Source organism: Littorina saxatilis, linkage group LG9 (genome assembly GCF_037325665.1).
Source record: "Littorina saxatilis isolate snail1 linkage group LG9, US_GU_Lsax_2.0, whole genome shotgun sequence".
Classification (NCBI taxonomy): domain Eukaryota; kingdom Metazoa; phylum Mollusca; class Gastropoda; order Littorinimorpha; family Littorinidae; genus Littorina; species Littorina saxatilis.
Genome location: NC_090253.1, coordinates 55,581,046 through 55,593,925, shown reverse-complemented (window position 1 = coordinate 55,593,925; position 12,880 = coordinate 55,581,046). Strand labels below are relative to the sequence as shown.

The 12,880-nt window shown below is 43.3% G+C and overlaps 2 protein-coding genes and 1 long non-coding RNA gene across 3 annotated transcripts; 1 reads left to right on the top strand and 2 right to left on the bottom strand.

The window, feature by feature from the left end:
- Positions 1-789: 789 nt before the first annotated feature.
- On the bottom strand, positions 790-1,206 carry LOC138976532 (uncharacterized). Its single transcript, XR_011459053.1, has 2 exons — positions 955-1,206; positions 790-900 (listed from the first exon to the last, which is right to left on the bottom strand). It is a non-coding gene; the product is annotated as an uncharacterized lncRNA (long non-coding RNA).
- Positions 1,207-2,391: 1,185 nt separating this feature from the next.
- Positions 2,392-3,827, bottom strand: LOC138977279 (high mobility group nucleosome-binding domain-containing protein 5-like). Its single transcript, XM_070350182.1, has 3 exons — positions 3,737-3,827; positions 2,947-3,335; positions 2,392-2,883 (listed from the first exon to the last, which is right to left on the bottom strand). The coding sequence occupies exons 1-3, from the start codon at positions 3,825-3,827 to the stop codon at positions 2,527-2,529; spliced, it is 837 nt and encodes a 278-aa protein (XP_070206283.1). The 3' UTR covers positions 2,392-2,526.
- A 663-nt stretch (positions 3,828-4,490) lies between these two features.
- LOC138977278 (hepatitis A virus cellular receptor 1-like) lies at positions 4,491-11,269 on the top strand. The gene is made up of 4 exons (XM_070350181.1): positions 4,491-4,503; positions 5,773-6,238; positions 10,082-10,183; positions 11,266-11,269. The coding sequence occupies exons 1-4, from the start codon at positions 4,491-4,493 to the stop codon at positions 11,267-11,269; spliced, it is 585 nt and encodes a 194-aa protein (XP_070206282.1).
- The last annotated feature ends 1,611 nt before the right edge of the window (positions 11,270-12,880 follow it).

Sequence of the window (12,880 nt, the reverse complement as noted above, 5' to 3'; positions counted from 1 at the left end):
GTCTTCGAATACTAAACTTGACTTTGTCGATTTCAATTCCGAAATACTTTTGAATAAACACTTCCAACATTGTGTGTTTTTTAAAAAAAATCGTCGAACTCTGAAGCGAGCTCTCAGTCTCACTGCACACCTTTAACCTTCTGTCAAAAGAAAGCCACGGTGACCTAAGTTACACTAAGGACTTGCTGAAAGCCACAGATGGAGATCTATTTCCCTGATCATGGAAAGGTCTTAAGAACATCCACGCCACCAACTGTACCCAAAAAGCGAAAGTTAGCAGCCGGAAATAGTGAAACGACTTGTTTCACTTTTGAGGCTTTTTAAGATTAATTTTATGTACAATAAAGGCTATATTAATACGGCTTTAAGATAAGGCATATTTGTTAAATTCAGCGGGTACATGAAAATATATCTAAATTTTGAGTCTTTCGGTTTATGTCGAGACACTCATAAAGCCCCTTCACACAGGGGAAAATACACCAAATATGCAAATTATTGATATATGTATACGTCTTTAACGTTTCAGTGTGTATATTGAATGCGTGCTATAGAATTGTGAATGAAGACTTTTCAAGGCAATCTGACGTGACTTGCAAAACAACAGCCAGAGAATAATTTTAAAATATCTTGATGATACTTGAAGACAAACATTATCACATAAAAAGTACACTTCAGTTTCTGGTGAGTTTTTCTGCAGATCCAGTGTTGATAAAGTCATCTAGCCGAAGCATGGTTGTGTTCAGTGTAGTCTAGCTGGTTTCGCTTATTTCCCGGGCCCGCCCTTTCGTCGTCTGCTTCCTCTTCCTCGCCTGGTTCCGCTGCTTTTACTTCGTCCACCTTTTCGTCCTCGACTTACTCGTTTGCCTCCTTTTCGTCCCCCTCGACGACTTACTCGTTTGCCTCCTTTTCGTCCTTTGCCTCCTTTTCGTCCCCCTCGACGACTTACTCGTTTACCTCCTCTTCGTCCTTTTCGTCCTTTTCGTCCACCTCGACGACTTACTCGTTTGCCTCCTCTTCGCCCTTTTCGTCCTTTTCGTCCTCCTCGACGACTTACTCGTTTGCCTCCTCTTCGCCCTTTTCGTCCTTTTCGTCCACCTCGACGACTTACTCGTTTACCTCCTCTTCGCCCTTTTCGTCCTTTTCGTCCCCCTTGACGACTTACTCGTTTACCTTCTCTTCGTCCTTTTCGTCCCTTTTGTCCTCCTCGACGACTTACTCGTTTACCTCCTCTTCGTCCTTTTCGTCCTTTTCGTCCTTTTCGTCCTTTTCGTCCCCCTCGACGACTTACTCGTTTGCCTCCTCTTCGTCCTTTTCGTCCTTTTCGTCCCCCTTGACGACTTACTCGTTTACCTTCTCTTCGTCCTTTTCGTCCTTTTCGTCCACCTCGACGACTTACTCGTTTACCTCCTCTTCGCCCTTTTCGTCCTTTTCGTCCACCTCGACGACTTACTCGTTTGCCTCCTCTTCGTCCTTTTCGTCCCTTGCCTCGACCTCGTCGACGTCGTCTTACTCCTTTTCCTCCTCGTCTTCCCTTTCCTCGGCCTCGTCGACGTCGTCTTACTCCTTTTCCTCGACGTCGCCCCTTTCCTCGGCCTCGTCGACGTCGTCTTACTCCTTTTCCTCGTCGTCGTCCCTTTCCTCGGCCTCGTCGACGTCGTCTTACTCCTTTTCCTCGACGTCGTCCCTTTCCTCGGCCTCGACGACGTCGTCTCACTCCTTTTCCTCGTCGTCGTCCCTTTCCTCGGCCTCGTCGACGTCGTCTTACTCCTTTTCCTCGACGTCGTCCCTTTCCTCGGCCTCGTCGACGTCGTCTTACTCCTTTTCCTCGTCGTCGTCCCTTTCCTCGGCCTCGTCGACGTCGTCTTACTCCTTTTCCGCGACGTCGTCCCTTTCCTCGGCCTCGTCGACGTCGTCTTACTCCTTTTCCTCCTCGTCTTCCCTTTCCTCGGCCTCGTCGACGTCGTCTTACTCCTTTTCCTCGACGTCGTCCCTTTCCTCGACCTCGTCGACGTCGTCTTACTCCTTTTCCTCGACGTCGTCCCTTTCCTCGGCCTCGTCGACGTCGTCTTACTCCTTTTCCTCGACGTCGTCCCTTTCCTCGGCCTCGTCGACGTCGTCTCACTCCTTTTCCTCGTCGTCGTCCCTTTCCTCGGCCTCGACGACGTCGTCTCACTCCTTTTCCTCGTCGTCGTCCCTTTCCTCGGCCTCGTCGACGTCGTCTTACTCCTTTTCCTCTTCGTCGTCCTTTTCCTCGGCCTCGTCGACGTCGTCTTACTCCTTTTCCTCGACGTCGTCCCTTTCCTCGACCTCGTCGACGTCGTCTTACTCCTTTTCCTCGACGTCGTCCCTTTCCTCGGCCTCGTCGACGTCGTCTTACTCCTTTTCCTCGTCGTCGTCCTTTTCCTCGGCCTCGTCGACGTCGTCTTACTCCTTTTCCTCGTCGTCGTCCCTTTCCTCGGCCTCGTCGACGTCGTCTCACTCCTTTTCCTCGTCGTCGTCCTTTTCCTCGGCCTCGTCGACGTCGTCTTACTCCTTTCCCTCGTCGTCGTCGGGCTCGTCTACCTCGGCCTCGTCGTCGTCGCCTAACACCTCGTCCTCGCTTTCTACCTCGTCCTCGCCGCTGCCGTCTCCTCGCTCGGCCTCCTCTACCTCGTCTACCTGGTCGGCCTCCTCTTCCTCGTCTTGCTCCTCTTCCTCGTCTTCCTGGTCGGCCTCCTCTTCCTCGTCTTCCTGGTCGGCCGCCTCTACCTCGTCTTCCTGGTCGGCCTCCTCTTCCTCGTCTTGCTGGTCGGCCTCCTCTTCCTCGTCTTCCTGGTCTGCCTCCTCTTTCTCGTCTTCCTGGTCGGCCTCCTCTTCCTCGTCTTCCTGGTCGGCCTCCTCTTCCTCGTTTTCCTGGTCGACCTCGTCTTCCTGGTCGGCCTCCTCTTCCTCGTCTTCCTCCTCTACCTCGTCTTCCTGGTCGGCCTCCTCTTCCTCGTCTTCCTCCTCTTCCTCGTCTTCCTCGTTTTCCCGGTCGACCTCCTCTTCCTCGTCTTCCTGGTCGGCCTCCTCTTCCTCGTCTTCTTGGTCGGCCTCCTCTTCCTCGTTTTCCTGGTCGGCCTCCTCTTCCCCGTCTTCCTGGTCGGCCTCCACTTCCTGGTCGGCCTCCTCTTCCTCGTCTTCCTGGTCGGCCTCGTCTTCCTGGTCGGCCTCCTCTTCCTCGTCTTCCTGGTCGGCCTCCTTTTCCTGGTCGGCCTCCTCTTCCTCGTCTTCCTGGTCGGCCTCCTCTTTCTCCTCGTCTTCCTGGTTGGCCTCTTCTTCCTGGTCTTCCTGCTGGGCCTCTTCTTCCTCCTCGTCTTCTTACTCGATCTCGTCGACGACGACCTCCTCCTCCGGGGCGACCACCTCTTCTTAGTGGGCGACCTCGACCACCTCCTCGACCCCGTCGTGGCCAGAAGCTTCCAGGTCCCCGGCGTGCTTGTCCAGGCCAGCGGCGGTACCTTCGTCGTCGCCCAGGCCCAAGGTAGTATCCTCGCCGACCGCCCCACCGCGGGCCTCGCCAGTAAGGACCTCCGCGGCCCCAGCCTGGACCTACCCCTCCTGTGGGACAAATGAGATAACAGGGCATTGTATGATTGTACACTGCAGCTCGCTTATGTTGACAAATCTTAAGCAAATGAGGTGGAGCGCTTACTTTACTTAGTTTTTTTTCTCTCTTAAGCAAATATGGTAGAGCGCTTACTTTACTTAGTTTTACTGATGCCGGTTATGTTGAACCTCTGCAGAAAGAGTTTGGGGTTACTGAATGCGATTGGACCTGCGGGAAATGCGCAGCGGAACTCGCTCATGTTGACAATCTTCAGCAAATGAGGTAGAGCGCTTAGTTTTGTAAGATGTTCTCTCTTAAGCAAATGAGGTAGAGCACTTAGTTTTGTAAGATGTTCTCTCTTAAGCAAATGAGGTAGAGCACTTAGTTTTGTAAGATGTTCTCTCTTAAGCAAATGAGGTAGAGCACTTAGTTTTGTAAGATGTTCTCTCTTAAGCAAATGAGGTAGAGCGCTTAGTTTTGTAAGATGTTCTCTCTTTAGCGAATGAGGTAGAGCTCTTAGTTTTGTAAGATGTTCTCTCCTACACAAATGAGGTAGAGCGCTTAGTTTTGTAAGATGTTCTCTCTTAAGCAAATGAGGTAGAGCGCTTAGTTTTGTCAGATGTTCTCTCTTCAGCGAATGAGGTAGAGCGCTTACGTTACTTAGATTTTCCCGCGCTTAATTTTGTCAGATTTTCTCTCAGTGGAACTCGCTTTTGACCAACTTGTTGAGAAATAGTTTGAGGTAGGCCCACTGTAGGCGGATATCGACTATGGGGAAATGAAAGTGGACATAGCTTGTAGTGGATTTCCAGGGACAGAGTCAAGGGTTCATTCGCTGGTTAAACCTTCGGGAAATATGCAGTGGAACTCGCTTATAGTGGTTCTATGGGGATATAACCAGACGTTCGTTGCAGGTGGACAAATGAGAGGGCAATGTGAATTTAAACTCGCTTATAGTGGTTCTATGGGGATATAACCAGACGTTCGTTGCAGGTGGACAAATGAGAGGGCAATGTGAATTTAAACTCGCTTATCGTGATCATTCTGAAATTACCTATAATAAGAACACTTTTTTATGTAGTTAAAATTTGCTGACAGTTTATCAAAGATAATTCGCTCTTATTAGGCCTAACAGTTAACTAACGACAGAAAGACTAACGAACACAAAATGAAACGTCTTTGCAAGAACGCAAGCTAGTTATCATCATGAAGCAAAAAGTGGTCCATATTAGGCAACCGTCTCCTACATCGTAGACATGCACAGGCACAGATCAAGTTACAGTATCATTTATATAACCCGTTAAGACGATAAGGACAACACTATAGTCACAACTGACGCTATGAGCATCGGATATATATAATAACAAGTCGCGTAAGGCGAAATTACTACATTCAGTCAAGCTGTCGAACTCACGGGATGAAACTGAACGCACTTTTTTTCACCAAGACAGTACAGCTTCGTCAATCCCCGTGTGAAGGAAATCGCTCACCTCCCACGTGCAAAACGTAGTGATATTGACACGCCAGATTAGCGCGGTAGCGTATTGTGCTAAGCAGAAAAGCGCGCTTTTCTGTATTCTTGTTAACTTTCTGAGCTTGTTTTGAGTACAACCTATCATATCTATATTTTTTTGGAATCAGGAAATGATAAAGAATAAGATGAAATCATTTTTGGATCGATTTCTTAAATTTTAATCGTAAGATTAATTAATCTATTTTCGTTAACTGTGATCACATTTTAAGAGTAAACATGACATATGTATATTCTTTTAGATTCAGAATGTGATGAAGAATACGATGCAATCAATTTTAAATCTGTTTGCGAAAAATCGATTTTAATGACAACTTTAATTAGCAAACTCATTAATTAATTTTTAAGCCTTCAAGCTGAAATGCAATACCAAAGTTCGGGCTTCGTCGAAGATTACTTGACCAAAATTTCAACCAATTTGGTTGAATAATGAGAGCGTGACAGTGCCGCCTTAACTTTCACGAAAAGCCGGATATGACGTCATCAAAGACATTTATCAAAAACATGAAAAACAATTCCATACTCAGGATCTCTCATGTCAAGTTTCATGAAGATCGGTCCAGTAGTTTTCTCTGAATCGCTCTACACACACACATACATCACACCCTCGTCTCGATTCCCCCCTCTACGTTAAAAATTTAGTCAAAACTTGACTAAATGTAAAAACGTTCAGCAACAACAACAACAACAACAACGACGTCGAAGATGGTAATGACAACGGCGACAACAAGAACAACAACAACAACAACAACAACAACAACAACAACAACGAAGATGACAACTATAAAAACGACTGCGATGAACATGATGATGACAAAGACAACGACGACAACAACATCAACAATAACAACAACGACGACGAAGATGATGACGACTAGGACAACTAAAACAATAACAACAACAACAACAACAACAACAACGAAGATGACAACTATAAAAACGACTGCGATGAACATGATGATGACAAAGACAACGACGACAACAACATCAACAATAACAACAACGACGACGAAGATGATGACGACTAGGACAACTAAAACAATAACAACAACAACAACAACAACAACCTCAACGACGAAGACGACAACCACTGCGACGAAAATGATGACAACGACGACAACAGCAACAAACACAACAACTAAAATACAGAAAATTCACTAACCACCATAAACTGGTGAGATGCCGCCGCCACCACCGCCGCTAACGCCCCCTCCCTGGAGCAGCAGCAGCATCAAGCCATTGTTGTTGCTGCAGCCGGTGTTGCACTGTCCGCACGCCACAGCCGCTAGCAAGGCCACCGCCAGGCCCAGCGGCCCGAATCTGATACACACACAAAAATCAACCATGAAGATAAAATGATAAGCTTACCATCCCGAAGAAGGCAGTAACGTGCCGAAATATTGATCATAAATATACGTACCTAACCTGGTTTTTATTTAAACAGAAATCAACATCATAATAACAGTAGACAATCTGATACAGACCAAGAAATCAACATCATTATAACAGAAGACAATCTAAAAAATAAAAAAATAAACATCATCATTACAGTAGACATTCTCAAAAAGACAAAGAAATCAACATCATTATAACAGTAGACAATCTGATACAGACAAAGACATCAACATCATTATATAACAGTAGACAATCTCAAAAGAACAAAGAAATCAGCATAATTATTTATGCAGGACATCACAACGGCCAGTGGCCAGTGTCTGATACAGACAAAGATATCAAGATCATTATGAAAGTGGGACATCGGTGTATAATACCCCCCATGTTACAAAATGGTTATAAACTGAGATACATTTGGCCAAATGAACAAATATAATACATTTTATGAAGGTGTAGTATCAACGTGTTTTACCCCCATGTTGTCATATATTTCCACGAAGATAAACAAAAATATTGCACAACTTTTGTGTATCTCGTCTAAACAAAATGTTAACACTTTCTAATCAGATGAAAAGACGCTTCTTTTTGTTATCTGGCGCCCGTTTCGACTTTCCAGTTGGCAACATAAAATACATTCTTCTTCTTCTTCTTCTTCTTCGTTCGTTGGCTGAAACTCTCTCGTACACTCGTGTTTTTGCACGAGTGGAATTTTACGTGTATGACCGTTTTTACCCCGCCATTTAGGCAGCCATACGCCGCTTTCGGAGGAAGCATGCTGGGTATTTTCGTGTTTCTATAACCCACCGAACTCTGACATGAATTACAGGATCTTTTCCGTGCGCACTTGGTCTTGTGATTGCGTGTACACACGAAGGGGGATAAGCCACTAGCAGGTCTGCACATAAGTTGACCTGGGAGATCGGAAAAATCTCCACACTTAATTACCCACCAGGCGGCCGCGGCCGGGATTCGAACCCTCGATCTTCCGATTAAGAGGCCGACGTCTTACCACCCCGCCACTGCCCCCGTCATAAAATACATTTAACACAATGTACTCTTCTCGCTACATGAATTTTAGACATCAAGCAAATACGAATGCAATGTTCTGTTCCTTATGATACAAACCCTGACATAAAACAGTACAAGAAAAGCTCGCGCGAAAAAGTCGTATTTTATCATGATGAAATTTGAGAAAGGGTTAACTAAGCGACGTATAAAACTCTTCTTTTGCCAGCGAAAGCTGTTGACTGAAAAAGAATGAAACACACAGGAAGGTTATGCCGATGGTTTACTTTAACCTTAGCAAATAGTCACTATGAGAATGCTTTGTGTGAACAGTGTAAGGGCAAAGATGGCACGGAAATTAAGATTTGGTTATTGGCAAGATTTTCAATTTTTATTTCAAGGTTCTTAATACAAAATCCTCAGAAAAAGTGTTTATTGTCCTACAAAAGTGATATTTGAATGAATTATGGGTCAAAATAGAAGTTTTCTGTGGCTTTTTTTAAAATAAAACATGTAGTCTTTGGGAAACATTTATCTTCCAGAAAAATAAAGATAGATCTTTTATGTATGCTTTATTTTACTCTTAACAGGTCCCTAGATGTAATTATTATATGTGAAGTCTTATATCGCGCGCGTATCTCCAGACTCGGACTCAAGGCGCAGGGATCTATTTATGCCGTGTGAGATGGATTTTTTTTTTCACAATACATCACGCATTCACATCAACCAGCAGAGCTTTCTTTATGGCGCTGAGAAAACAACGTCAACAAATTGTATCAAATGTTAATTCTAAAAAAAATGTTTGCAAGAAATGGGTTGGCGATGACACAATTACACCGCACAATGATTCTATGGTGTTCAAAGTACTACGAACCAAAAACATGTTTTTTGACCAAACGTTCGTGCCATATCTGACTTAAAACATACAAACGTATTGTATCTTGAAAGCAAGACACTTAGACAGTGAAAGTTTGTACTCGTTTTCTTGTTAACCGGACATACGCTATAACCGTTCATATTTTGCGTTAAAATACGAAAATAAACAAAGAAATAAACATCAATAAACACTAGTGTTATTTCGTCAGTTGTTGGCATATACACAAGAAGTATACGCGAACCAATATTTGAACCAATACTTGAACCAACAACGCGTATATTTGCTTTTATTAATGATAATAATAATGATAATAATGATAATAATAATAATAATAATAATAAAACATTCTTTTACAGCGCTGTTCACCGCCAAATGGCAGTCTCATGGCGCTTTACATTAAACATTAAAATTTAACATTTTACATATAAAAAGTTATTTCTGGCCTAGAAACAAGAAATGTGAACCGCATTTCTGTTTTAGTAATAGTTAGTTAGTTAGTTAGTTGTTGCTTTTTGGGTCCAGCAGACCATACAGGCCAAATCAGGACCCCTGTTTTAGTAATAACAGACATCAAAATATGATATAAGAAATAAACAAAGTCCAAGAAACATACATCGGTGGATTGGTCATCCCGGCAGCCTAAAATTATCCTAACAGGCAAACATTGAAGACTGCTGCTTGCACCCCCAACAGCGCTCTTCCCTTTTATGCAAATGCTAATGCAAATGTTACATCGTTCCTGTATTCTCATTGGCTGAAATCTTAGGCTTATGACGTGGGTGTAACAAGTAGCATATATCAGTATCAGCGTTTTCTGATGTTGATTGGTTAAATATCTAAAGAGACTTTTTTGTGGCTTAGGGTGTGGATTCAGTAAGTAAGGAGATATAAAACCCATCGGGGTATTGTGCTTTTTGATTGGTTGAAAGGTGTGCACGTTGACACGTTGACTTCTATCGTAGATGGAATTTTAAAAAACGACATCTATTATCCTCTGCGTATCTCAGGTCACCAGCAATTCAGGTTTTACTGAGCCTTTGACATTGTTCCTATAGGTAAATAAGATTATAACCCAAGATCTTCATGTTTATCAGAGCGACTATGATGAATCAATGGATTTTCTTTTGCTTCTCATATAACCACTAATGCAGGGACATAGGAAAATGTGTCCAGATGTAACTGCATTAACTCTTACCAGAAATTGCAATGAAATAGAAAAGGGGCATTACCCTTCCGGGACAGAAAGATCAAATTTAAATCACAGTATCTTTGTAAGATCACGGCCCTGGTGATCATCACAATGTTGTTGTTGTTGTTGTTGTTGTTGTTGGTGGTGGTGGTGGTGGTGGTGGTGGTGTTGTTGTTGTTGTTGTTGATGTTGATGTTGTTGTTGTTGATGTTGTTGTCCTCTTCCTTCTTCCTCTTTCCTTCTTTGTTCCCTCGTTCCTTCCTAATTCTTCTGTTTTTCTCTCTTTGCTTTTTCCTTCTTACTTTCCTTCCCTCCTTCCTTAATTCCTTAACTCTTCTCTCTTCTCCTTCTCCTCCTTGGTTTAAACAGTATTGTATTCAGATACATTTTTACAGAGCTACGGAGTTTGTGATATCACAAAGAAGCACAACAAGATAAAACAACAAATGTTCTCTTAGAGACAAAAAAGAATTAAGCTGGACGATATTGTAATTTCAGAATATTCAAACCAATCTGAACAACAACAATAAGAACCACGTCAACAAAACCTACAACAACAACAACAACAACAACAACAACAACAACAACAACAACAGCAACAACAACAACAACGACAAAGCACAAAAAACGGAATTCAAGATACATAGATACTTGTCCTCCTTCCTTCCTTCTTTCCTTCCTTCCTTCCTTCTTAGCACTATCTAGCATTCAAAACTATTATGTCTCCATTTTAAAGAATTAAGGTGACGAAGTACACAAACTCTGTAAAAGTGCAAACAAACTCACAAACCCCCCAAACATATTTGTAAAAACAAAAATAAAGAAAGCATGCTCAAGTTAATAAATGTTCAGGACTTTCTCCAACGACTACAATCTTTTACCAATCCACCTGTTTCCTAAGTATCAAAATTCGAATTTCTGAATGGAAAAAAACAAAAACAGGTGGGTGTGTTGCTCATATTTCGAGTTCACACCTGTGTTCCGATTAACGAACGAAACAGGTGTGATAGGATTTAACTTGATGTTACAAAAAGGATTTCTTTTAATCCATCGATTTCGCTTGCGCTTGCAAAATAAAGTTGGCCAAAAAATTATTGCAACAAATTTCAAACCCAAATTAAAGCATTAATTCCTGTGTCATTTCATTAAAACTGTATATGCCAGTTAAGACCGTTCACTTAACCTTCAGGATCACCTTTTGGATTAAATATTTCTTTTACATGGATCACGTGACCGCCGCTCAAGTAAGGGTACCCTCAAAATCGACCAGACAAAAACGGAAGAGCCGAATGAAAAATTGACAAGAAATCACAATAGGCAAATCTTTGCAACTTTGACATACGAGAAGAAATTCAAACCAATTATCTACCCTGAACAGATTGTTTTGTTTTGCTACCTTGTGTATTTCGCGTGCTATGCTATTCCTACTGATGCAGGTGTCGATCGCAAGAGCGGTCAAAAACGGAACGTTTTACGTCAATTTTTATGGGTATCATGTCAAAAAGCGATACTATTTAGCAATGTCTTGGTGGATTTCTTTGAAACTTTCGGAATATTTTACCAACATACTAGAGATACTTCGTGCGAAAGTTTGGATCGTTACGGTTGTTTATCCAGATGTGACGCAATGTTTCGAAAAATGTTGTTAAACTTGTTTGTTCACTTGTCTTAAAAAAAATCATGACTTTTTATATCCACAGATAAATGATTGATACAGATTCTGTCTAAGTTTCATTTGCGTGTAGCCGCTGGCGTTAATTTGCTAGTCATGCAAACACATGCAAATAAATGGAACGTTCACGCTGTTTCGCGCGTATAGCTGTTATCGCTGGGTGCCTCTTAAAACATGCTACGGTCACGCTTGGCTGGGCATCGCTGTGGCACCAGAATCATCGCTTAAATATGTAGCGTGTTTACAGGCCCAGCAAATTTGCGTCAGTGATTACACGCACATAAAACTTTAGCAGTGTGTGTATCAATCATTTTTCTAAAGACATGCAAAGTCATGAATTTTTTGGACCCAAGGGAACAATCCTATGACGAGATTAAAAACTTCTTTCGAAAAATTGCATAACATTTTAACAAACACCTGTAATTCGCTCGAAGTATTTCCAGTATGTTGGTAAAATATTCCGAAAGTTTCAAAGCAATCCACCAAATCATTGCTAAAGTGCAGACTTTTTTGTCATGATACCCATACAGAATGACGCAAAAAGTTCCGTTTTTGACCGCTCTTGCGATCGACACCTGCATCAGTAGCAGGGCCGGACCAAATGAGTTGTAAGGGGGGGTTCCTCCTTTTGGGGGGGGGGGGCAAATCAGCGAAGTGGCGAAGCCACAAGCGCGCGCCTGCAAAGCAGGCGCGCGAACTAGGGGGGTCCGGGGGCATGCTCCCCCAGAAAATGTTTGAAAAACGGTTAAAATCTGTGCAATCTGGTGCATTCTGGGCCTTGTTTTGAGGGTTAAGAGCAGCATTGTTTTGGTGCTAAAACTAGTAAAAGTCAAAGCAAGGTACATGCTTTTTCCAGGGGTGGGGTTCCGGAACCCCTGGAACCCCCCCCCCCCCCCCCCCCCTGGGTCCGGCCCTGAGTAGGAATAGCATAGCACGCGAAATACGCAAGGTAGCAAAACAAAACAATCTATTCAGGGTAGATAATTGGTTTGACTTTCTTCTCGTATGTAAAAGTTGCACAGTTTTGCCTATTGTGATTTCTTGTCAATTTTTCATTCGGCTCTTCCGTTTTTGTCTGTTCGATTTTGAGGGTACCCTTACTTGAGCGGCGGTCACGTGATCCCTGTAAAAGAAATATTTAATCCAAAAGGTGATCCTGAAGGTTAAGTGAACGGTCTTAACTGGCATATACAGTTTTAATGAAATGACACGGGGAATAATGCTTTAATTTGGGTTTGAAATTTGTTGCAATAATTTGTTGGCCAAGTTTATTAGCCACCTGTTTGACTCGTTCGTATCGCCTCTTGGATTGCCACACATTAACAATAAAGGGAGAGAATGGTGGTGGCTCGGAGGGCGGGGGAGGGGGGGGGGGCTTAGGAGGGAGTCGGGAGTAAATGCAGAGGGGTTGGTATGTGGCGGGGAAAAGGGGAGGGGGTGGCGGAGTGAATGATTGTGGGCGACACCATGTGTATTAAAAGAGCAAGAATTTTGTGTTTCTGTGGGAGTGTGTGTGTCTGTTTTTCTTCATGCCTGTCTCTTTATTGGATAAGATTTACAGTCCAGTGAGGTTACCCTCATGGAAATTCGGGCTGCTTTCTCCCCGGGGAAAGCGAGCTGCCATACATACGGCGCTACCCATA

Excerpts from the sequence above, each read along its gene's own strand:
- LOC138977278 (XM_070350181.1), top strand. Across the intron at positions 6,239-10,081 it reads ACAGCAACAAACACAACAAC|AACAACAACAATAAGAACCA; the intron begins TAAAATACAGAA and ends CAAACCAATCTG.
- LOC138977279 (XM_070350182.1), bottom strand. The coding sequence starts at position 3,827 with ATGAGCGAGTTCCGCTGCGCATTTCCCGCAGGTCCAATCGCATTCAGT. Across the intron at positions 3,336-3,736 it reads GTTCAACATAACCGGCATCA|ACGAGGAGGAAGAAGAGGCC; the intron begins GTAAAACTAAGT and ends TCGAGTAAGAAG. Across the intron at positions 2,884-2,946 it reads AGGCCGACCAGGAAGACGAG|GAAGAGGAGGCCGACCAGGA; the intron begins GTAGAGGAGGAA and ends CAGGAAAACGAG.